Source organism: Triplophysa dalaica, chromosome 22, assembly GCF_015846415.1.
Source record: "Triplophysa dalaica isolate WHDGS20190420 chromosome 22, ASM1584641v1, whole genome shotgun sequence".
Taxonomy (NCBI): Eukaryota; Metazoa; Chordata; class Actinopteri; order Cypriniformes; family Nemacheilidae; genus Triplophysa; species Triplophysa dalaica.
The window spans coordinates 9,124,850-9,150,348 of record NC_079563.1 but is presented as its reverse complement, the minus strand read 5'-3'; the positions used below and the strand labels follow the sequence as shown (position 1 = coordinate 9,150,348).

At 35.7% G+C, this 25,499-nt stretch overlaps 1 protein-coding gene and 4 non-coding genes across 6 annotated transcripts in view; all 5 read left to right on the top strand.

Moving 5' to 3' along the window:
• LOC130411885 (calsenilin-like) overlaps positions 1 to 25,084 on the top strand; it is a 26,677-nt gene extending 1,593 nt beyond the window's left edge. Inside the window, exons 2-11 of one of the 2 annotated variants that reach the window (XM_056736880.1) lie at positions 4,777 to 4,957; positions 16,228 to 16,352; positions 16,442 to 16,511; positions 17,093 to 17,163; positions 17,273 to 17,380; positions 17,479 to 17,583; positions 17,659 to 17,721; positions 19,748 to 21,681; positions 21,995 to 22,078; positions 22,156 to 22,231. In XM_056736880.1, coding sequence (XP_056592858.1) covers positions 4,777 to 4,957; positions 16,228 to 16,352; positions 16,442 to 16,511; positions 17,093 to 17,163; positions 17,273 to 17,380; positions 17,479 to 17,583; positions 17,659 to 17,721; positions 19,748 to 19,795 — 771 coding nt within the window. In that variant the 3' untranslated portion in view covers positions 19,796 to 21,681; positions 21,995 to 22,078; positions 22,156 to 22,231. Of the gene's footprint in view, positions 1 to 4,776; positions 4,958 to 16,227; positions 16,353 to 16,441; positions 16,512 to 17,092; positions 17,164 to 17,272; positions 17,381 to 17,478; positions 17,584 to 17,658; positions 17,722 to 18,108; positions 21,682 to 21,994; positions 22,079 to 22,155; positions 22,232 to 22,313; positions 22,460 to 22,713; positions 22,800 to 23,007; positions 23,151 to 23,242; positions 23,397 to 24,009; positions 24,132 to 24,217; positions 24,316 to 24,492 lie in introns of those variants that run through there. The other variant, XM_056736881.1, reaches the window with a different exon arrangement.
• LOC130412564 (U8 small nucleolar RNA) lies at positions 11,063 to 11,194 on the top strand. Its single transcript, XR_008905377.1, has one exon. It is a non-coding gene; the product is annotated as a U8 small nucleolar RNA (small nucleolar RNA).
• Positions 13,041 to 13,172, top strand: LOC130412565 (U8 small nucleolar RNA). Its single transcript, XR_008905378.1, has one exon. It is a non-coding gene; the product is annotated as a U8 small nucleolar RNA (small nucleolar RNA).
• Positions 14,370 to 14,501, top strand: LOC130412568 (U8 small nucleolar RNA). The gene has a single exon (XR_008905381.1). It is a non-coding gene; the product is annotated as a U8 small nucleolar RNA (small nucleolar RNA).
• LOC130412567 (U8 small nucleolar RNA) lies at positions 19,401 to 19,531 on the top strand. Its single transcript, XR_008905380.1, has one exon. It is a non-coding gene; the product is annotated as a U8 small nucleolar RNA (small nucleolar RNA).
• Positions 25,085 to 25,499: the final 415 nt, after the last annotated feature.

Sequence of the window (25,499 nt, the reverse complement as noted above, 5' to 3'; positions counted from 1 at the left end):
AAGCCTATAAGAACAATATAAGATCAGGAATTATTTAGATATCTAGAAAAAATTGTGAGAAATGGATGTATATTTATGAAAGCACATTTTAGAATCACACAGACATCAAGAATCAGTGTATGAATCGCAGCAATGGTGAGAAACCACCAACTATTTCAGATAACCGGATCAACCTCAATGCATGCTGGGAATTATGAATGAGTATGTGCTATTATGTTACCCAGCATGCATTGCAGCATGAAGTTTTCGTTTGCTGATTGTCACCATTGTTGAGATTCATACACTGATTCTTCATGGCTGTGTGTCTGACTGTTGCTTTTTGTAAAATATCAAATTTTTCACAAATCTTTGTAGACTGCAAAAGGCAATGAAACACCCAAATGTTATAATGTTCTTTCAAGATAAGCTGCACAGCAATTTTTCAAATGTAAACAATGACCACCAACCAACACCATTGATTAGATCAGTGATTTTCAAAAATGTTTTGGCTTAAGTACCCCTCTTTATGATTTTCACAAGCCAAGGACCCTTTGACCAGACAACAACACTTGACTTTAAAGTACAGTGAAATGAGAGTCAAACAATTATTAAATCTAAATTTATTAATTTATTTTTTATGCATATTTGTGTAGTCCTAATTTCATATAAAAAGACTATTATCATAATTTAATGATTTTCATTATTATTCCTAAACGCGTACCCCCATTTGAGAACCACTGGATTAGGTTATCATTTCTCTATTCATTACAAATGTACTTCAAAAAGTACATATAAGATAAAAAGAAAACGTCAAGGGTCAAGAGCACAACTCAAGGAAACACTGATCACCATGATGGTGACTTTTATCAGCTGGGAATGATCTTCAAACATAAAAGACATTTTGACTATTATAAAACGTTTAAAACCTCCAGGGAACCTTCTTATAACAAACCTTTGTTAGCTGGGTTGTATTTCAGTTTGTAGTTGTAGATTTCTCTTTGTAATACATTTTTTTTGTAGTTTTTGTTGAACCTTTCTGCAGTGAATTTGTTATTTCACAGCAAATGTGTATACTCAATCATCACTATAATAAGAATGAAACTCAATACATATTTTGTCAGATTGGAGGTGTTGGTTTTTAAATAAATCTGAGCCAGAATTGAAATGAACTGTTGATTATGTTTAGGTCGGCTCTGCTTCATTTGTTTTGATGTTTGACATGTGGCATAGCTTTGGCATGCCTGTGGCCCAAATCTGGCAAACAGGAGCGGACCGCCCGTGTGACATCACTCCCTGCGGTATGTGGGCCAGATGAGGTTGTAGTAAGGTGTGTGCCGGATTTGGGCTGCAAAAATTTGCTATCTGGGTTGACATTGACTGCTGCCAAAGAGTAGTGGATGCTGAAAAGTTGTTAACCAGATCATGTACTAATGTTAACAAATTCAACTGTATTATAAAGTGTTACCCAAACTTCGCTCTGATTCATTTATGTCCAAAACAAGAAGGAACATAAACACATATACACTATACACAAACCAGCTTTTGTACAGTCTGTAATGAAATGGATATTAGGGTTTGCCAGAATTGTGTTTTCTATGTTGTCTATTTTGGCTCTAACATTGATTCTGGATGTAATCCCAAAGTGTCAAACTTGACATAGGAAGTGGACTGTCGGACTCATGTTTGCAAACTCCTCAGAATCCTTGTACTTTTGATCATGACACTTTATAGAAAAACAAGGAATTTCATTCTCCTTCGGGTCATGGAAAATGAGATGCAGTTTGGGGACCTCAGAAACTGAATCGATTTAATGTTGCCCCTGCAAACTGGCAAAGGGAGGAAACTTAGATTCAGGCACAACATGACTGTGACTGTGTTTAATAATTAAGTGAACGTTTTGCCCAGTTCTGTATTGTATACTCCCTTGTCACAGGGAAGATGTCATGAAACACAACATCATTGGACAGGCAGCAAAAACAAAGTCAGATTAAATTGTAACAGTGGTGGTATTAGGAATGTGCATAAGTGTACAATCGTTATATATTTGGAAAGTGCAATAATATTTCTTTTGTGGACTGATTAGTTTTTTTGCATTGTTGAAAGCCCCAGAGCCATGACTTCCATCTAATCCTGATTCCAAGAATGGATATTATGTTTTTGCTTTGTTGTTCATTTGTTTTTGTTTTTGTTATAAGGCATTTGGGAATCAACATCCATTACTCAGCACTGCTTCCTCAGCTGTTTTTAAGCTTTTTAATTTCCTAAATGCTATTGGGTCTTTTCTCTACATTAATTGGGGTGCCGTTTACACTACTATAGAGCGTTTTTGTTTAAAATGCATAACGTTGGCTACGACTGATCCAGAGTTCATGCCCAACTGGTACAGTTCATAGATGAAATAGATAGATTAGATCGTTTTTTGTGTTGTTCACTAGAACGAGTAGTGACTTTGCATGAGCCACCAACAAGTTCACACTCCTCAAATCAGATTATGTTTTATAAATTCATTCAAGAAGAGAAGTCAAGACAGAGAGAGATGATGAATATAACAGGCGGTGAACGGACAAAAAAAGAACTACTCAAATGCAACAATAAATCTGGATCTTTTAGTACCAAGAGTCACTGTCACACTCAACAAAATCTCATATTATTCTGCTCTGTGCTCCTCACCGCACAGTGTTATTGGGACACATTTCCCGGTGTTCCTGCAGGAATATCAAGAACTGTTTGTACTGAAGGTGCCATATGTGGTTGTCTGTGACAGGTTGAACAACCTCAGTGGTCAGACCAGGGATTAATTGGAGGTTGCTCTGTCGACATTGCTTACCGCTCACGGCACACTCGACTGCCTCGTCACAGTCATATTATAACTGAACAGCTGTCACAGTCCATAGGTGACAGTATGACAGTCCAGCACAAATACACACATGACAGCAAATCACAGTATAACACACAAATACACATTCAGCAAATAAATAATAGTATCCTGCCATGTCTTGGTTATGTAATATTCCCCTTTTGGGTGTCAGAGCAGATGTGTAAGCAAATTAGTTCTCTTAGGTGTTTTACGCTCAAACTGTGTGTTTATGAAGGGGAGATGAAAGAATGAAGTTATTTAAATGTATTTGTAGCTTTTCAGGACTTTTAAGCCTCTTCATGACAATCGTCGACACATGCTAGACTACAAAACACAATGTCCCCCTAGTGTTTTATTGATGCTGTTTTAGAGACATTTAATTATTTAGCGATGTTCTCGGAAAAAAAACGTACTGTCTTTTCATAGTCTGGCGCTCCCACAATGCCTTGCGCTAGTCAAGATGAACTATAACTCATGCACGGATACACACACACAAACGAAATCTCTCAGATGTGTGCATTTCCATGTGGATTTGAAGACGTTCTTTTTTCTTTTAACTTTTTTCTTTTTAACTTATTGTATTCAGCTTGTATTCCTTAGACTCTGTTCTTACTTTTACTTTAAACTTTTTTCATATAATATCGCTTTATCTCTTTAATGTCTCTATCTTTGTATACTCTTTTTACTGTATATGTGTCTCACCTCACACAGCTTCGATCTATTTACTCTTTGCTGGTGTTAGAATTACATGTATCAACATCCCCCCACAATAATATCACACAATATTTTTTATGTATAATGCTTTTAAGTGCAGTTCTTGTGTAAAGCTGCATATGATGATTCAAATACTATATTGCAGCATTTGGCAATAAAATGTGTTTTGTGTTGTTTTCGTGAATTCATATTCATATTTGATGAACATGCTGCTTCAATGATTCACATTGCAAAGACAACGCGGTCATGCCGATATGCCTTATTCAACATTAGAAAGATAAGACCCAAAGTCACATAGCATAAGGCACAACTCCTTGTCCAGGCCATCTCAACGTTGGACTACTACAATCCCTGCTGGTCTTCCTGCAAAGGCTATCAAACCACTTCAGCTGTTTCAGAATGGATCTGCACCGGCATACTTTCACACCCTACTACACTCCTACACCCCATCAAGAACCCTGCGTTCAACAACCAAGCGGTGTCTTGTATTGCTTTCTCAGGGCAGTAAAAAAAAAACACTTAACCTCTCTCTTCCTCTCAACAGGTAGTGGTCTGGCTTTAGTTGAAACTAGTAACTTTCTATTAGCACCTGTTATTTTATTGCTCCTGTATGACATATCGCTTATTGCTCCCTGAACTCTCTGAAAATCCCTTTGGATGAAAGCATCTGCTAAATGACTAAATGTAATAAATTAATTAATGAATCTTGGATTCTTGCTTATAAGAACTTGTTCCATATAAGTTTGTTAGGGTTCTATTGATATGTGTAAATCCAAGCACCTCTCTTCTGAACGATGGTAACAACAAAACTCTTAAATACAAGCAGAATCTCTTCTAAATCTTAAAGACAACTGAACAATGAACACTATCAGGTCTTTCATTTTAGTGTAAACCACATAGCAATTTTTCACAACACACTTTTCATAACTCTCATACACAAAAATGTTTTTGACATTTATATTACGTACCAGCTCATACAGTATCTACTTGCGTCTCTCTGTGTTCTAACTGCATTTTTAATATGACCTCAGACTTGTACCATATCACAACGCCTGCGGTTAAATTAAACATGGCACGCCACACTGAGCACGCGACTTGACGTCCCAATGCATTCAGAAATCTCTCGCAGTTCCTTATACATATTCTAAATCATTCCTCTGCGTTCTCTAACCTCACTTCTGATCTGTGCCCTTTCAATGCATTTCAACATTGTCTTTGTGCTGCAGGCAGATGGACAGAAGGGTGTGGATGGAGGTCTCTTACCTGCTGCCAATGGGCGAGATGGAGACCCCAGCGGGCAGAAAGAGAACGGCGGGAAGTGGCAGAATCCGCGCATCTCCCGCAAGTCTCTTATGAAATGCTGTCTGGTCAAATGGATCATCGCCAGCGCTGCACCCCAAGCCTCAAGTATGATTCAGAAGTAGCCAGAGAATGTTTGGATCTCTTTGCTTTCACACTCCCTTCATTTATCTTTTCTATTGTGTAGCTTTGTAGTCAATTTACTCAGTCTTTCTACTGAGATGTTTTAGTCATGGCAGGTTTTATAAGTCTTAAATGTATAACTTGTATCAGATAGAGCCTGTTCAGGGGCTGGATAAGGCGACAGTGTGTGTCTGTACTGTAACATTTGGTGTAAATAATTGACAGAGCACCCCTGTGTAGGGAGACAGTGAGCGATGTAACATGCGTGTGCGCATTTGCAGTCCTGATACCCCATCAGCACTTCTCGGCCTTTTGTGCAAAGTTTGTTTCTATATTCAGACAAGCCATTAGCTCCTGCCTGAACCGTTCACAGAACCAATCACTCCATAATTTCATTCGTTTGGTCCAATGCTTAACGCAATCATTTTGTGTGCTTTACAAATAAACAGTCGTTCGATCTTTCTTGCTCAAAAGATAACAACAAATTACAATGTCTTACACTGATGTCGCCCCTTTAATGTCGCTGCTATTCCTTTTAGACGTTTCCCTGGGCATGTGACCAAAATATCACTCTGCTGAATCAGTTCTCATGAAATGAACCATCAGAGGATCTATGACTGTATCCAAACTTTGTAAAAATGAACAACATTATTACTCTTGTCATATAAAATATAACGCACTGTTCAGCTTAGAATAATATATGATTCTTTAAACGTAATACTGTCTTACTACTTAAAGTCGAGTTTATAAGTAATAAATTCTCTTTTTGTAAGCCTAGCATTTAGCCTTACTGCCTGTGAATTTGGAGGATTATGTTAAATAAAGAACCGAAAACTGTGCATTTCTCAATTGCTTTAATCCTTTAAAACCGTTATTAAATAGCCTTAAGACATCTCCATTTAAATACCGTTACTGTGACGGGGCATTGCAAGAAAATGGATTTATTGTAATTCGCAAGTTAGATTACCTAATAATTTCTCTCTAGAAGATTATTGGCCTGAACAAAACTGAGGAATTTAATATAAATTTTCAAAGGTAGTTGTATAATATTATGAGACATTTTATAATATGAAGGAATATTAACTCCTTTTACCAGACGTGGCCAAATTGATACGAGTGAATCGGAAACAGAAACCAGGACTGAATCTCAATAAGCCAAAGGTCACTGGAGCACTCAACCTGTATCAATACAGTACATTCTGTTTTGTGCTCTGTACTGTTAGTAGTTGCGAGTAGGTGGCAGTGTGCCTTTGAAATGTGATCAAATATGGATACACTGAATCATTCACCAGTGTTGTGTTGTACTGGCTTAAAATACAAACATGTTTTTCTATTACAGTAATTCCAATCAACACAATTTTATTCTGTGATGTAGTATGCTGATAGGCCAATATTTCATTAAGTATAAGAAATGCACTGCCCACGAGGCTATCGGCTCAAACTGATTCCCACTTTTACATTTCTCTAATTTTCCACTTTCAGGAGGCATTTTAGGAATTCTTCACCCAAGAATGAAAAGCACACATTTTTTGTTTTGCGGTGAACTATCCTTGTGTTTGTTAGAATTGGAGATTAAAATGCTCTCTGAGGTTCCCTTACAAAGAGGAAGCTATAAACTCAGATACTTCTACAAATAGTCCCTCATGTCTGATGTATCACACTCAAACCATAATGCTGTTTCAGCAACAAGGCCATTAAATTAAGAGCTATGCTGAGTTTAATCACTTTTATGGACAAACTCCCTTGAGATAATATTTCACCTTTATGTACACTATAAAGATTTAATAATGCAGTGAGTCTGAAAAAAACAAGCACACTAGTCTACAAATCACTAAATATTAATCATGTAGAATTGCATGTTTAGATACCTACTGTATATAATCTATGTGTAGATTTGGTTTGTGATGTATTCTGTGTGTACTCAACAAAACTTCTAAGAACCCAATATTTCATAATCTTATTAGAAATGCTGTTCAAATGTATAATATTTGTATGTAATATTCATTTGTGTGCGGAGGTACTTGTAATCTTTAAAGCTAGTATACTGCCTTCCGTGTATTGATCTCCCCTCATTCCTCCTGGTTGCTTATGTCCATTATAATCGCATGCATTAATAAGTGCAAACTCATTTTTCATGCACTCATGCTGATGGGTGAAATTTTTTATGTAATCAATAATAACTGTATCTCATTTAAAATGTTAAACTTTTTTACCATAAAAATGTTATATAATGTCTTATATAATGTTCAAACCCATTAAAAAGCATTCTCACATTTAATTGCATTTGATAATGAACCCAGAAGAGAGTCAACATTAAAGTAACAAAGTTATTAGACTGATTTGATCAAGACTTTACTCTTAGATAAAGCAACAGTCTTAAATAAAGGGTGTTATGGTGACCATGAGTTTTGGCCAAAGAAAGATTATCGCTTTTCAGAGGGGAAATGTTTATTTATTCACCATTTTATAAAAAATGTATAAATAATAAATTGTGTAATGGCATCAGATTTGGGGCAGTGTTTGGGAGTATTTCCAGTAAAGTCCAATAGAGGCAGTTTAGAAAGCAGACAGATTTTAGGAACATCTAAATTTGACCTGCTCTTCGCCGGGTTTCCCATGAGATCCTGTTTGGACACTTCTGCACTTAACTGAATTCGGGACGCTGATCAGGAAAGCTGCAAATAATAGACGTTTAAAATCACTTTCATGCACAGAAGAGCCATAAAGCAGCCATTATGGTCTTCCGCTAATGCATAAAAACCTAAGAGCATGTTAAGCAGATGGAAGGCGTTGTGTCGGTATTCCTTATGGATGCTTTAAAATATTATATTAGAGTAAGACAATGTTATGGAAGTTCAATTTATGACTATATAGCAAGTCTAGCCATAAACTGATCAATATTGCATGTTTATTTTAAGTTTTGTATGTTAGCTTAGTTGCCCTTAGCATATCTAAATACGTTCAATAGACTTGATAGCATTTTCCTGCATTACAGCTTATTTAAATGTTATACAATGTTGACTTATCAATGAAGTTACTATGAAGTTCCGCTGTTGTGTCGTGTTGTAAAGCTAATGGATCAAAATGTTTGTTGGTATCGGATGAGTAGATGAGCCAGTAAAGGTACAGCATGAAGGAATCCGTTGACCTGACCTCCTAATAAAAATGCTCACTTATTATGGCTGGCTCATCACTGTGCATTATTGCTATAGAGAGAGGGAGGGAGTGTCCATGTCTTGAAATGAGATTCACTCTGTACTTCTTATGGAATATAAGGGTTGTGAGGACCATGATTCACTAGTCTTTGGAGAGCAAGGCCACAAGAGTTTTCTATGCGGAATGGATTTACATGGACGAGGATGTTAAGGAACTTTTAGGGAATCTCTTTTGGGAGCGCACCCTGGAATTTTGAGGAACTTGTTGCTGCGAAGTTGTGCAATGAAGCATTGATCAAACAAGATGAGGACACAAAAAAGAATTAAATCTTGACGCCTCTTCTTGAAGCTAGATCTGAAATCCAGCATGACCTTTTGACCTTCATAAATTTTCCCAAAGGAATCCTGTAACTTCAAGCGATGGCCATTCAGGGAATGGAGATATTTGCCGTTGCTGTAGTGCTGCTTCTGTTTATTGTAATGCTCAAACAGTTTGGCATCTGGGAACCACTGTTGGATGGTAAGAACAAGATTGCTATTTGCAGGTATTGTTTCAGCTCACTGTGCCGTTGGTACATTAAGGAGCTTTTTCCAACCTAAATGAAGTTATGTTATTGTAATGGTTCATGAGTTTACACCAGGGGCCTCCAACCTTTTTGCAAGCGAGGGCTACCAAAAGAGATAAAATCATCCAGACTTTTTGGATATAATGAGAAATACTTCCAAACTTTAAACTGTCTGATGCATTATCTTTTATTACACTTAACTTTTAATGTTTATGTTTTTGTTACAGTCAATTTCACCTTCACACAATAGCATGTTAGAGGGTTTAAATGATCTATTTTTATGTTTTAATGGTATAGGAAATGGTTAAACTGATTGAATAAAATAATCAAATGTAAAATACACTGCATAAACTCCACTCTAAATTAAATATGCATTAATCCTACCTTCACTTACCACTCTTACATGTTCATTTTGTTTTGATATGTTTACATTTGTTTAATTGGGGCCAGCAGGGCCCTTTTTCAATTCCTTTGGAATTATTTCATCAAGTTATAACGCTTTAAATTATTCTAAACAGAAATTGTCCGCTAAAACCCCACTCAAGGGCAGTGGATTCTATGCTGAGCTCTGCTGCGACCTGTCTCGCCAGACACCATTCACATTTATCACGTATGATATTTGTTCAAAATCGTCGTTAATGTAAATACCATCACCCTGGATTCAATATACATTTATCTGCATAATATTATAGTGGAAACTAAGCGTTAGTACAGAACAACTTTAGAGGTTAAATTCCAACACATAAAACCAACTTGTATAAAGAAATCATAAAGCCTATAGTCAATATAGGCATAAAATATTTTTAATAGAAATGAATATATTAATATATAAATTCATTTTTTGGTTAACGTTTTCAATCAGGCTGGTAACGTTATCCACAACTTTTTAACTTTTTGGAAAAAGCAGCTTTCGTGTAGCTCAGTGGTTAGAGCATGGCGCTTCCAAGGTCGAGGGTTCTAGCCCAGGGGATTGCACATATACTTAGAAACAAATGTATAATATAATGCACTGTAAATTGCTGTGGATAAAAGTGTATGCCAAATGCATGAAAATATTAAACTTAAATTTGTGCACATAGTATAACTACCTAAAACATCATTTATTCAGCGCTGTTTCCATCCAGTGAGTTAAAGAGAACCAAAATGTAACTTCTTTCTAATCTGGCACTCAATTTAACCAAGGAAAATGTAGGTCTCTGCTATAGAATAAATGTAGGTTGTCTTATTTCATATAAACGCAATATATTATGAATTATTTGCTGCTCAGAGCGCAGAGATGGATCACAGACCCACGGCTTTCGGAGGTGAATGCTTGCTCTTCAGGAATGCAGCTGTATAAGACTCTTATGGGAGGGAATACTGAACCACTTTCATGTCAGATTTTGGCTTAAGCATTTTAGAACAACTTTCCAGAGGGTGTACAACGAGACCTGACTGTTGGTTAGACCAGTTATGATCAATGGAGGAAAGGCACTTTCATTTTTGGATGGGATCATGGGCATGGAGGAATTTATTCATTAAATGTGTTTCTATCTTATATAATTGAGCACAACTTCTTGTCGGATAAAAATGTATCAAAATCAATTCACACAATTCAACTTTTTTATAGCTTTCTTAGAATATGTGTATATTTTACATATTTTTGCTGAGTATATTAACATCCGCAAAGCTTAAAAACAGGTTAAAACGATAAACTTCAATGGCGATGCAGCACTCATCCGATCCTATCACCGTGCGTCATTCATTATTAGCTCTTACGAGTCCTGTGCATTGCAGGCACCTCAAAAAGTTAATGAGGGCACCACGTTGGAGACCACTGGTTTAGACATTACCAAAGTTTTTTAGGTCAGCTGACATTTATACTTAAAGTGTCAACCTGATCTCTTGGGAATTTGAACGGATTTTACGAGATGGCTAATTTATATGATGTGAAGCGTACAAAAATGAATGATACTGAAGCCACTCCCCTTAACCTAATTTCACTGGCGCAAAAGCAAGTCTTACTAAAACGTACGAACAAGGTCGTAAGATTACGTTTAACTGTAAACCATTTTAATATCTGTATTCATGATACAGGTTGAAACTGAAAGGTAAATCCTATTAAAATAAACTACGAAATGCAACGCCACATTTTTAAATCCACCAATGGGATCGCAGAACCAGTATCGGAACGTGAGAAACATTCATTCTAACAAAATTAATTTGAATGTGTAAAATTGACCACTAAAAACAGCTTTTCTTGAATTAGTAATTGGACGTACGGGTAAAAATGTAATATACACGTTGATGCGTTTTAATCGTTTAAAACACAACCATTATTGAAAATACTTGCGTCGTTTATAAACACTTTCAGAACCCATGTTAAAATCACATCAGTGAGGTGTATCCTTACCTGTTACCTTAGAAATAAGGTTTCAGTTCATGATGATTGGATTCTATGAATGTATGATTAATTTCCGCATTTGTTATGGCACGCAACACCTTAATGAATCCCATCTGACACTTCAAATTGTGCTAATAGTTAAAGAAAGTTGAAAGTAGTTTGGTTAATATTGTAACTTAAAGCCAAAAGTATCAAATCGGGAGAAAGGTGAAACACAAAATATTAGTGGTGCTTATTGCAAGTAAAGCATCACTATAATTATCTTGCATACTTATTCTGCTAAAACTTTGGTAACTTTTTCCGCAGCTTTTGTCTTGAACCCATAGATGTGAGCTCAAATCTAAGAATTTAAAAATTCTTCTCTTATGAGCCCTGTGCATGGCAGGCACCACAAAAAGTTAATGCGGACTATCAGGTGCCCGTGGGCACCATGTTGTAGACCACTATTATAGACATAACCAGAATTTTTAAGGTCAGCTGACATTTTTACGTACTGTGTCAACCTGATCTCATGGGAATTTGTATGGATTTTACGAGGTGACTAATTCTTATACATTCATACAATGTGAATCGTACAAAAATGAATGATTATTAGAAAAAATAATACGTAAGCCCCTCCGTAAACCTAATTTCATTGGTGCAAAAGCAAATCTTACTAAAACGTAGAATAAGGTCGTGAGATTACATTTAACTGTAAACCATTTTAATATCTGTATTCATGATACAGTGGTCAAAACTGAAAGTAAAGCCAATTAAAAGAAACTACAAAAAAGCTAGGTCACATTTTAAAATCCATGGTAGGGGAGAGTGGGGGCGAAAGTACCATTTTCCCCCCCAAAAATTTTAAAAGATAATTTTTCAGAAAGAGATATATTTTTGCTGTGGTCCGTAACTCACAAGTGTGTTTAAGCAATATCATGTGGTATTGTGCTTAAATGTTAATGACTTTTGTATAATTTCACTTTGAAGATAAGTTGCACATTGTTATTTTGGACCCCATCAGTAGGGACGAAAGTAACACACCAACACAAGGTAGATTTTTTGGTGTTACTCTGGTTGTTCTAATTTAACTTATGAACTTGTTAACATGTAACTGCAAACACCTTATGTCTTCTATCTTTGCAACATGATATAAAATTACATTTCATTTCATACAGCTTTCCTGTAGCTCAGTGGTAAGAGCATTGCGTTAAACCAGGGGATTGCAAATACCTATGTAAAATGTATAGGATAAAGCAATGTAAGTCGCTTTGGATAAAAGCGTCTGCCAAATGTCTAAATGTAAATGTAATTTTGAATTTCAGTTTATTCATACGTTTAAAAAAGAACCCGATACAAACTTTAATTGTTTCAAATATTTCATGATTGGCAATGTTATTGCATTTTATAAAACATTTTAACACTATGAACAATATGAAAATTAAATGAAATTAAATCAGCATAATCTAATTACATTAGCAAAGGGACGAAAGTAACAAGTGTTACTTTCGTCCTGACAGGAACTCCTGACATTTAAACCCGATTTACTTTTAAAATGAAAAACTCTGACAAGGCAAACTTCAGGATGTGTTACAGCACTGCATCACCTGTAGATTGATCATAACTGTGAACCATAAAACGAGAAACACAACTTGTGATTAGAAAAAAAGCACAGCTTCAGAAATTTATTCTCCGGACCAAACCGCGGGAAACAATAACGAAATCATGTTATATTTGGCAGCAAGGTCAAAGGTTGCCTGCTTTAAAATTAGGTCAAAGCTTTGAATGCAAATGTAGTCATGGCTCTGAGTAAAATTAATTTGAATGTGTAAAATTGACCACTAAAACAGCTTTTCTTGAATAAGTAGTTGGACGTACGGGTAAAAATGTAATATACACGTTGATGCGTTTTAATCGTTTAAGACACACCATTATTGAAAATACTTGCGTCGTTTATAAACACTTTCAGAATCCATGTTAAAATCACATCAGTGAGGTGTATCCTTACCTGTTACCTTAGAAATAAGGTTTCAGTTCATGATGATTGGATTCTATGAATGTATGATTCATTTCCGCATTTGTTATGGCATGCAACACCATAATGAATCCTGTCTGACAATTAATGTTGTGCTCATAGTCAAAAAAAGTTGAAAGTACTTTTGCTTATAATTTTAAGTTGAAGCCAAGAGTATCAATTCGAGAGAAACGTGAAACACAAAATCTTCCTCTTATTAGTGGTACTTAGTGTCAGTAAGCACAAAGCATATTGCATACTTCTTATTCTGCCACAACTTTGGGGGTAACTTGTCCAGCAGCTTTTGCAGATTTATTTTTGAAGATTTATTTAGCAAACGCAAAATTCTCCTCTTATGAGCCCTGTGCATGGCAGGCATCTCATAAAGTTAATGCTGGCTATCAGGTGCCTGCGGCCACCATGTTGGAGACCACTGGTTAAGACATTACCAGAGTTTTTAAGGGCAGCTAACATTTTTACATTAAACATCAACTTGATCTCATGGGAATTTGTACGGATTTTACAGGGTGGCTTATTCTTATAAATTCATACGATGTGAAAACCAAATGAATGATTATTAGGAAAAAAATCAACACTGAAGCGCCTCCCGTAAACCTAATTTCACTGGTGCAAAAGCAAATCTTACTTAAACGTATAAATAAGGTCGTAGGGTTAAATTTTTTAGCATTTTAAGAGTGCCATTTTAAGTGTGAAGAGCAATAAAAAAAAAATATTGTACACGTGCATGTTGTATCCTCATTATTTAAAACATTAGTATGGTAACTCAAATTCTGTCATCGTGTACACACCTTCATATTGTTCCAAACCTGTATAAATGTATTTGTTCTGTTAAACTCAAATGGAGACCTTTGGAAGGATGTCAGTGTTTATTTTGCCATTGAATCCAATTTCCCTGCTATGGCAGTAAGTGGGGTCATATATGTGTTGGGGTAACATCTATTCAGCTGATATTCTCATTTCTGTTAAACATTACAAAAATAACTTTGCAAAATAAGATGAATCGGATGATGAGACATTTAAAACAGACTAATCCACATTAAGCAAGCAAGCTCTGCTCCAGTGTTTTTTGATACTTTCAGTTACCATGACACATTCCACACACTAAGCACAAGGACCACTCTTCCGAAATGATGGTATCCCCTAAACTTAAAAATACAACTCTTCCAAGCATCCAGGATAAATAAACATTAAACATTAAAAGCCTTTATCTTTTCGGAACACAACCATTATTGAAAATACTTGCGTTGTTCATAAACACTTTCCGAACCAAGATAAAGTCACATCAGTGAGGTGTATCCTTACCTGTTACCTTAGAATTAAGTTTTCAGTTCATGATGTTTGGATTCTATCAATGTATGATTAATTTCTGCATTTATTTTTGGCTGCAACTCCTAAATAAATCCTATCTGATACCAAATGATATTCTTCTGGTGAAGAGAATTGTGCATGTATTATATACATATTCTTGTCAATGATAAGTTTAGCACTCAGAAATGTTCTCTAGAATTAACATGTTTAGGAATGAATTTTACAAACAGAGAACAACATAATGTAACACATTCTTCTTATTAGTGGTGTTTGCAAAGCATTACTATTTCTATCTTTCTTCTTGCTAAAACTTTATCGCGCAACTTGTCCCACCGCTTTTTTCTTAGACCAATGGATGAGTGTTCAAATCAGCCGGCCTATTGAGGAATGGTGTGCTATGACATTTTGAAGCGATTGGGCATTCAATAGGGGAGGCAAAAATCCCATTGACTTAACATTGCACCGAAATAAGACAGGTCATAGTTCCGAGTTAGGATTTTGTAGAAATATGAGGGTTACCACACATGATGAGCCTGATAGTCTCTGTTAAACCATACCTCACAATGAAGTGTAAAGTTGTAATCCTGAGGCACAAGATCAAGCCACCCGAAATTTCCCATAGATTTATAATGGTGCAAGACATTTACCCATACAACAAAATTATAAAAAGCAGAGCAAATATCTTTTCAGCACAGTGTTGTAGAGACTAGAGGGTGGGTTCATTCTAATCTAAGCAACTGATCCCATAGACTCACATTTTAAAAGAACCAGATGAATAATTGGCAGCTGCCAAGGCAAGCTCAGAACAACCAAACAGATTAGTTTAGTAACCATTTAGCAAGACCTATATCTCTGTATCAGAACATTGTAGAGACATGGGGGTTGGTTCTTTCACTTGTGGCTTGTGGTATCCTGCTAGCAAACATGATAATCATGCTATATTCATGCTTAAATCACGCTTATCGTGTACGCATCATGCTAGCAACATTATACTCATGCTAGCAAACATGACAATCATGCTTGCACACATGTTTATCATTTAACATCATGCTAGAAAACATATTAATCAGGTTATAGTCAACCTAGCCAACATGCTAATCCTGTTAAACTCATAATAGCAATATAATAATCATGCTTGATTCATGTTGGAAACATGCAGTTCATCTTAGCCAGGGGTGTCCAATATTGGTCCGTGAGGGCCACAGTCCTGCAGAGTTTAGCTCCAACTTGGCTCAACACACCTGTTTGGAAGTTTCTAGTCTGCTTTGTGAGACCTTGATTAGGTGTTCAGGTGTGTTTGATTAGGGTTGAAGCTAAACTTTGCAGGACACAGGACTGATTTTGGACACCACTGATTTTAGCTCAACTCATATTGATAATGCTTACATCATGTTTAATTGTGGTAGCTTGATGTTAAGATTTGATGTTAGCATCCGAGTTTTGCCACGGCAAGCACAACTCACATCTTCTTCAGAAAATATACCTATCTAGTTCATCTAGATAGCTTTCTTATTCTTATTATGAGGCAACAAATTCATGTAATCTTGGTGCAAACCGACTAACTTTATTCTCCATTTCTGCTTCTTTATATCCTCCCTGAATCTCTTCCCATTTTATTTGTTATCCCACAAAGATGGTGAGTCCAATTCAACTTCATCGGTGTCCCCAGTAGTCCCTTCCCAAGTCTGCAATTTCTGTTTCCATTTCTACCTCCATTTCTACCTGTTTCCATTTTCCTTCCTTACCGAAACTCAGTTGATGTCAGTCACTTACCACGTCCACACCCCTCCTCCTCTTGTGGTCTCTTTCTCTGTCTCTCTCTCAAACAGACAGCATCGACAGTGATCTGGAGTTGGCCATGGTGAGACATCAGCCCGAGGGCCTTGAGCAGCTGCAGGCTCAGACCAAGTTCACAAGGAAGGAGCTTCAGTCGCTCTACAGAGGCTTCAAAAACGTGAGATCAGGAGCCAGGAGTTTTTTTAAATATGTTTTGTCACAAAGGACAAGTCTTCTGAGAAGATATTTATTTGTCTGCATTAATAGGAGTGTCCCAGTGGACTGGTGGATGAGGAGACCTTTAAGTCTATCTATTCCCAGTTCTTCCCTCAGGGAGGTGGGGTCCTTTTCTTTGTACTCAGTGATCTTTGGATATTATCTTGGTTCAGATTAAGTAACAATATATTCAATAATTTTAAGAACTTCTAGTCAAAGGTTTGGACACACTTGACTTATAATATAAAATGTATAATATATATACATATATTTTTTTTAATTAAATCATCATTGAAATGTTGAATATAAAAAATAAAACATAATTTACTCAAGTACTGGAACTCCGATATTGTTTGAAACACCAGGTGGCACCTCATGAAGTCACCTGAGAGCATGTGCAATGCTCTGTCTATTTTAAAGAGTGAATATTGTGTTGCATTGTGCAATTTTTCCGTTTCAGATATCTAAGTCCAGTGTCAGCTGCCATAGTGCTTTAAAAGGGAGAGGTTGAGTGAGCCGTTGTTTGCAGTTCACAACCTCACTGCTAGATGCCACTAAATTTCAAACACCGGACCATTAAATGACCTTATTATTACTCTAAAAAGAAAATACAGTATAATAAGAAACGTGTGTCCCAACATTTGACTATTATTCTGAGAAAATAAATCCTAATATTTACAGCTCACAATAAATCTTTTCCAGATGCAACCACATATGCACATTTCCTTTTCAATGCATTCGACATAGACAGAAGTGGCTCTATACGCTTTGAGGTAAAGATCATTGTAATTGAGTGAAAGCCACTTGAAAAGAGCTTTTCTCAAATATATCAATACTGCAAACACTATCCACTGTGAACTAAGAATATTGAGCATTTGGCAGGACTTTGTAATTGGCCTCTCTGTTCTACTTCGAGGATCTGTGACGGAGAAACTGAGGTGGGCCTTTAACCTATATGACATAAACAAGGACGGATACGTCACTAAAGAGGTAGAACAAATCAGTGTTAACCAACTGGTCATTGATTCCTTAATACATGTGTGTGTTTGGCTTTGTTACCACAATTACCATACAGTCACTTTCCACAGGAAATGATGGCGATCATGAAGTCCATCTATGATATGATGGGCAGCTACACCTATCCTTCTGTAAAAGAAGATGCTGCATTTGAACATGTGGAGAAATTCTTCCAGGTATCAGTTAGTTTGTAATAGCTTGTCAAACATCCTGGTTGCTTTTTAAATTCTGAAACCACCGCTGTTTCCCAGAAGATGGACCTAAATCTTGATGGTGTGGTCACTATTGATGAATTCATAGAGACATGTCAGAAGGTAGGTGAAGGTAGACGCCTTCGGTTATGTTACCCAACAGAAGAATTTTATTGCATGCATAATAATACACACAAATACATATTCAAACACATTTTTTTCATTATTTGCACTCATCAATATTCATGCATCATAGTTTAGTTTATGTCAATCTACAGAACAGTGTTTGGCTATTATAAAATGTTTCATATTCATCAAAATATTATGTTTACACAAACATACTGATCAAAGCAACAATCATTTTAAATTCATTGTACATTTTAATTCAATATGATTCACTTAACCCCATCAATAGAATTTTAGTTCCTGTTGTTACTTTGATTATAGATTTACATACACTCTTAGAAATGAAATGTTGTATTTAATTAATAAAGTTATGTCAACTGGTCCCACAAAACTTAGTTACTTAAATGGAAAAGGTAATATACAATTAATCGTAACATAATGTTTTAAGTAAATCGCTCATAACTTTGTTAATTAAATGGTACATCACACACTTATTTTGAATAAATGTAAATTATTGTCTTGAATTGAATGACTATAGCTTGATCTAAGATGACCTGATTAAGTTCAATTTATTTAACAGAAATAAGCTTTGCTAATGTTATCCATTTGTGTTGATTGTACTTAATGATTGGAACTTAGAGCAACTAAGTCTGTAGGTCAAATAAAAACACTAAAATAAAATGAATTGCTCAACATTTTTTATATTATACATTTGTAACATTAATTAGACATTATCTCATTTAACTTCAATAAGATGATATTGAGAAACAGAACTCAACAGAAATGTAAAACAATTATTGTTACCGCCCACGACCTAACCAAAGGCAACACTTTTCTGAACAAGGGTAACCACCAAACTCAAAAATATAACTAACTCTTTAAAACTTTTAAGATAAATGAACATTAAACACTAACAAGTGTTTCTTTTTACTGAAAAGTGCACCATATAAAACACTTATTTAAGAAAATTACTCTCAAAATGCAGTGTACGCAAAGCATGCTGGGAAATATAAGTCCTCTGCCCTATTATAACTATTTTACGTTAACACAACACAACTCCTTTATGTTGTCCCAACATGAATGGATTCAGTTATATGACTAAACATAAAACAATCATGTTGTAACCATATTTTCCAAAAGCTGTGTTGATTTAACTTAAGCAAGTTAAGTCAATTGAACAGGCAGCAAAAACATTTTTTTTGAGTGTACGTAACAATGTATCAAATAAATTTTAAGCATAAAATAAATTCAATTTGAATTTAGTTTTAAAAATAAGCAAACATTGATCTTAGTTTTCAAATCTTGTACTTTGTTAAATGCTTTTACGAATTTTAGGGAAACTTTAAACCGTATTAATATCTGTATTCATGATACAGTGGACAAACATAAAGCTATATTATTATAAAGAAATTACGAAAAAGTAAAAGATTTTTTCAAATCCACCAATGGGATCGCTGAACCAATAGGTAATGGCAATTGTGGGACATGATGACAAAATTGAATTGATGTAAAATGTACTATTTAAAAAAATAATTCTCGCTTTAGTTTCATCAAATCTGACAAAACGTAGGTTCATAATATGTGGGCTACTTGATGAATTTTACCTGTTTGAAATGCAACCATTATTGAAAACACTTGCACAGTTTACAAAAGCACTCCGACCACTTTGCAACAATGCATTAGTGAGTTATATCCTTACCTGTTATCTTAGAAATAAGATTCCAGTAAATGATGAATGGATTTAATGAATACGTGATTAATTCCGTAATTACTATGGGACGCAACCCCATAGAGAATCCTTTCTGATTATCAGTAACTAAATTATGGTGAAAAATGAAAAATCCATATTGTTTTATTACATACCTACACAATAACTGATAGCATAACGATCACAATCAGCACACATTTGTTAAGCTGTTATTTGGCACATATGCGCGCGCTGTCACAGGTTGGCGTGTTCAGATCTGTCACACATTACGTTATCTGTGACTGACACACTTCTCTTTACACGTCATTTCAATAGGATGAAAACATTATGAGCTCCATGCAGCTGTTTGAGAATGTCATCTAAAACCCTGCGTGAAGTCTTGAAATGATCATTGTTTCTTTATCCACGTCGGCTGTCAGCATCTCTCTATAATTCCTCAACTGCTCCACAGGGACGTTTGTAGAAACACTTGTGTTTTGAAGCATGTGCATACAACTTTGATTGATTGAATTGCATGTTACAATAATACAGAGCTTGAGACATCTGTGAGTATGTCGACCTATTTTTAAACAGGTTCAAAATGCATTTATGTACAGTAGATGTATAGAGCTATATTATTATAATGGATGTATGATAAGGTAGGCCTAATTGAGATTTTGCATGTTGTCTGATCAGAATCTGAACATTTATTTTAAGAAATAAAGATATTTGTGAATGATCCATATATGCTATGTGGAACTTTACAAAGCATTTGTGGTAAATGTGGGAGAAATTGTTTGTTTACTTTATATTATCTCATTGCATTGGTATAGAAACACACGTTTTAAATTCTGTATGACATCTGTGGTCAATGCTTCAGTGTGGCTTAAATATACGTTTTGGGTGTGAAAACGTAGTTTTACTATGACCAAAAGATCATGATTTGAGTTGCATTTATTTTTAATGCCACAAGATGGCAATGTAGTTCTCAAAAATGCCTTGTGTTTGAAACAATGTTAAGGAAATCACTGGTCGTAATTTTCATCTACCTGAGCAAGACACTTTTGTCACCTGTTTGATTCATCTCTCTGCTGGCTTAGGAGTCAAACTGTTCGAAACTCTGGAGGTTCTCACCTTCTGTTTGGGAAAAAAACAAAAACCTATTCTAAAAGTTTTTCTGGGTCACATTATTTCTGCAAACACAAATAAAAAAATTAAATCTAACACAGCAGACTTTATTAAAAAGTGTGCCCTCAGAACATGTTATAACACATATTGTAAAACAAAAAAATGAATGTATCATATCGTATTTTGAGGGGAAAACACACACACTCACACACACAAATAGATTGAACTTTGTTGAAACTAAAAGAAAACCAAACTGGAGCACTTCAGATCACAGTCATTTATATAGACACATCATTGTGGTATAGAATAACAAAAAAATACATTGTGTTTATTTCTCAGGTTTTTTTATTAGTGTCAGGCTAGTAGTTATTATATTTATATATTTTTTAGTTTTAACGAAGCATGTTGTCATGTACACTACGATTTAAATGTTTAGTCACGTGACTCGACTATTTCTCATGATCTTTAAATCTGAACTGCTGTATGCAGCCTGGTGATACCTCAATAAGCTAGTTGATAAAATGCCAAAAGTTACATTTTTAACAACAAAAAAAATGTTTGTTTAATTCACAGCATAATTTGTTAAGTTTTCTTATTGAAGTTGCTTTGATTTTATTATCATCCTAAAATAAAAGAACATTTAAGAAATAAGAAAATGACCCCAAACTTTTGACTTGGGTGTATTCAACATGCACGTGTAAACATCTCTCTCGTAGATATTCTGTAGGCCTGTTAATGTGTTTGGTAACTCTGAAGTTCCTGTCTGGACCAGATAACTGTGTGTCTGTGTTAGTAATTACATTATCTTGGTGTGCTAGTGCTGAATTGTGACTGAGGACAGCGTGTGTGCATCTGCTGCGTGTGAGAGGAAGTCTAAATTCGAGTGAAAATAGCCCTGACTTCCTGTGTCAACGGTTGCAATGAGGAAGAAACTGGCTGGGAGGGGTACATGGGTAGTTTAGCTTGTCAAAGATACATGCGTTCCACAGTTGTTTTTATGGGGATCAGCTGAGCCAGCCTGAAGACGTCTTCACTTTTTGCCTGATGAATCGTGTTTTTAAAGTTCTACTTTTTCAAATCTGTGGTGGAGTCTTACTAGGTTTCACTTGCATTACTGGACTCTCGCATATGCTTCTTGGACGGTAAGTCACCTGCCCCGGCATATTTAGCATCAGGTTCATTGACAAAGATCTTTGAAGATTTAAAAAACAAAACTACAACTGATGATGTGGATAATATGAGGAATTTAAAGTTTCTTGTTCCTTACTGCTTTACTATTTAAAAGATGAATATGTCAGAGGAATTCATAGAATATTAAGCATTACATGCTTTACAGGCTTTGTAAGACTTCAGTGTATTTTTAAAGCATATGCGCATTATGAGAATCTTGCCTGGAGCCTTTCTGTGATTATCATGCTAAAAGTCACAAGATTCTCACTTATCCATTATTCTCAGACCTTCATAAAGTTTCCCACCAACCCAATATGACAGTGTGGATACAGACGAGGTGCAGATTGGAGAAAACAAATGTGTAAGCAAGTGAGTATATGACAGCTTTTCACAACTATATTATAGCTGTGCATTTCGTAAAGCTGACATTTACTTATTGGTCACAGGTGCACTATCCTCTCCCACCTTAAAACATATAACCTTTACTATGAGGGACAAGCTCTCCAGCTGAGACACAGAGAGGTACGTTTATATAATAACCTCCGACAGAATAACTGGTGATGTCAAACAGCAAATGACTAAAAGTATTATTTGGTTTATACAGGAGGAAGGAGAATTGATAATAGAAGGGTTGCTCAACGTTTTTTGGGGTGTGCGGCGACCAATCAGACTGCAAATGGAAGACCAGAAGGAGGCATCCAGGCCACGGACCTCATTAACATCATCGATTGATGACGTCACCACACTGGAGTCAGAAATTGCATTATATACATTTTACATTTATTTAGTATTTATTTATTTGCCTTAACGGTAACATAACACCTGCTAAAATGTGGAAAGTGTTATAAAACTGTATTGCACAAAGGACTTTTAACTTTCTGTGACAATTTGTTTTGTTTTTGTTACAAAAACTCCAGCAGCAGGACGAACATGTAAATGTTCTACTAGTTTGTTTTTTAAATGATAAAATTTATTTCAATGAATGTTTAACCCTCTTGCCTTAGAAATGAAGAAACAAAACGGGCTACTACGTCAATAGAGATCACAGCAGCAGACGACCAATCAAAAGGCAGCTCGGGTGAAGAGGCAGGTGAATATGCATTTGTATTCCCATAAATAAATGTAACAGAAAACAATACGCATGAATATAATTCTACATATAATCAGCATTAATAATACAATTCATTTTCTTGTTTTTCATAAATTCACATCTGAAAAAAATGTATTGATAGAATGATAAGTTCTCTTTTTAAAGTCGTTTTGTATTAAAGCGTCTGCTAAATAAATAAATCTGACAGCTGAGGAGTCGACACACTCCGATGGAGTCGTCAGGACCTGGAGTGACGCTGGTGGGCGGAGAATTAGTGGGCGGAGACTGGGAATCAGGAGGGTGAAGCGACATCACCGATGCTCATTTAACGGGCACTTCTATAACCACAAGGCAGGACACTATACTTTGTTTATTTATTGTGTATGTACTGTCAACACACTGTTGCTTTTATGTTGGTCAACACCATGTTTCTTTCAAAACAGACTGCAGTTTTTACACCGGCATTTGGCTCTGTCACCAACGTGCGCATCAACAGCTGTATGACGACGGCACAGGTGATGCGAGTGTTACTTAACAAATTCAAGATTGAGAACAGCGCGGATGAATTTAGCCTTTATCTTGTCCACACTAGCGGAGGTATGTCGATGCACAAATAAGTCCCCCTGTGGTCGAACATGTTCTCCCTTAAAACTGACCGTTGATCAATTTGATCAAAATGACATATTTGCAGTTTTTGTCTTGGGAAAATTATTTTTTCCTGTCTTAAAATAGCTTGAATGTAACTCTCCAGCTCAGCTTCGTTAAGCACACGCAGAAACATGAATATGCAAATTAGCCCCGCCTCCACTCAATCGCACTGCCGTTTCGGACGCTGCCAAAACTGAAAGTGAAACTGAGAGCTGACACATCACACAACATTGCAGTGATCATTTTATCCCAAGTCCATGTGGCATCTTTGCATATTAATGCTTCGAACTGCTGATCCACATGATCAAATGAGTTAATGTGATTGGTTACAGGTTTATGACGTCATTACTGCAGTTCAGTGAAGAAAATACTCAGCAATGGTTTTAAATAAAAAATTTGCACATGGATTGTCTTCAAGCACATTAAAAACACCACATAAACATATAAAAAACATTAAAAACCTGATTTTCACCACAAGGGGTCTTTAAATATATATTCACAATCACACCTATGAAATACTACTCGACTCATGTATTTGTATTGTGTTTATATCTGCACACAGAGAGACATCAGTTAAAACCTAATGACCATCCTTTGGCCGTCAGAGTTTTGAAAGGGCCGTGTGAGCAGGTCAGCAAAATCTTCCTAATGGAATTGGATCAGGTGGAAGACGTTACCTATGATGTAAGTGAACAGATGTCACAGCTAGTACAAAGTGAACATTTTACAAAAAGCTATAGTTGGTGTAATTACGCTATGTTGTCCTGAAGGTGGCGCAATACATCAAATTTGAGCTTCCTGTTCTGCAAGGTTTCATTACCAAACTGCAAGAGGAGGAGGAAAGAGAGATGCAGAAGTTGAAGAGGAGGTAAAGATCTTTACAAGAACAATTCAGCTTAAACTGGTCCAAGATAATAATTAACTTGTCAACCAGCTTGAGCACTTTAATAGCCTAGTTTGTTGCTAGTTCATGATGTTCTACCAAGTTGTATATTTGTGTGTTCTGAACAACTTTCTGTTTGCCTTTTATTTGATGGTGTTTCAGGTATGCTGAATTGCATCACATCATCAAGAAATACATGCGTTCTTTAGGTGATACTTGACGTTGATGATGACATGGTGTCACTGCACTTTTTCTCCATGCACGTGTCTCTCACCAGAAGGTCCACTTTAAAGCTTCAACAGTGATGCTTTCTCAGGAATCCCCTTTTTTATTTTCTTATAAGTCACTATATAGTCATAATAAAACATTCGCATAAGCTCCTGTTCAGAAAGGTCAGATAAAATGAAATGAAACTTTTATGCACACATTTGCTATACTTTTTGAAAATTATTTTATTTTTGTAAACCAGAGTAGCTATTTACAGGAGTTTGGTTGAGTTTTGAACTCCCACCATGTGAACAAATATGTGAATTTCGACTTTTGTAATTTTTTTTATTGCAGCTAGTTTATAATAAATGTTTATTGGTCATACAAATGGTTTGTATTTGTAATTTAATAACTACATTTATAGTAAAGTGTGTGTTTGCATGAACTGCTTTGATAATAAATTAAATTATAACGCATTTGTTTGAGCTTGCACACTCATTTTTATCCAATAAAATGCTATTGGCCTCTGTGGTTGTTTCTAATGTTACACAGTACATTTATTGTGTTTATAGTTTTGAGATTTGTCTGTAGCTGAATGGATCCCACGGGTCTGCATAGATAGTCATTAACTGAAGAAATAAAAATAACAGTCCTTTCATTTAGTATTTTTTAATACAGACTGCAATAAAAATCATTATAAAGCATCTTTTACAAGTGGGAAACAAAGAACTGTAATCTCATCTTTTTTATTTTTCCACATGGATCTGTTACCATAACAACTTAGAACAAAGATTAATAATCAAACATAATAGGCATAAAGGGAAAATACAGTGTAAATATACAATGTGAACTTAATTACGGATGTAACTTGGGATAGAAATCACTTTAAGATGAGCAGAGATCAGAACAACACACTAGTACCAGGCTGTGATCCTTCCTCTGTCATGCTTTGGTTTCAGAGG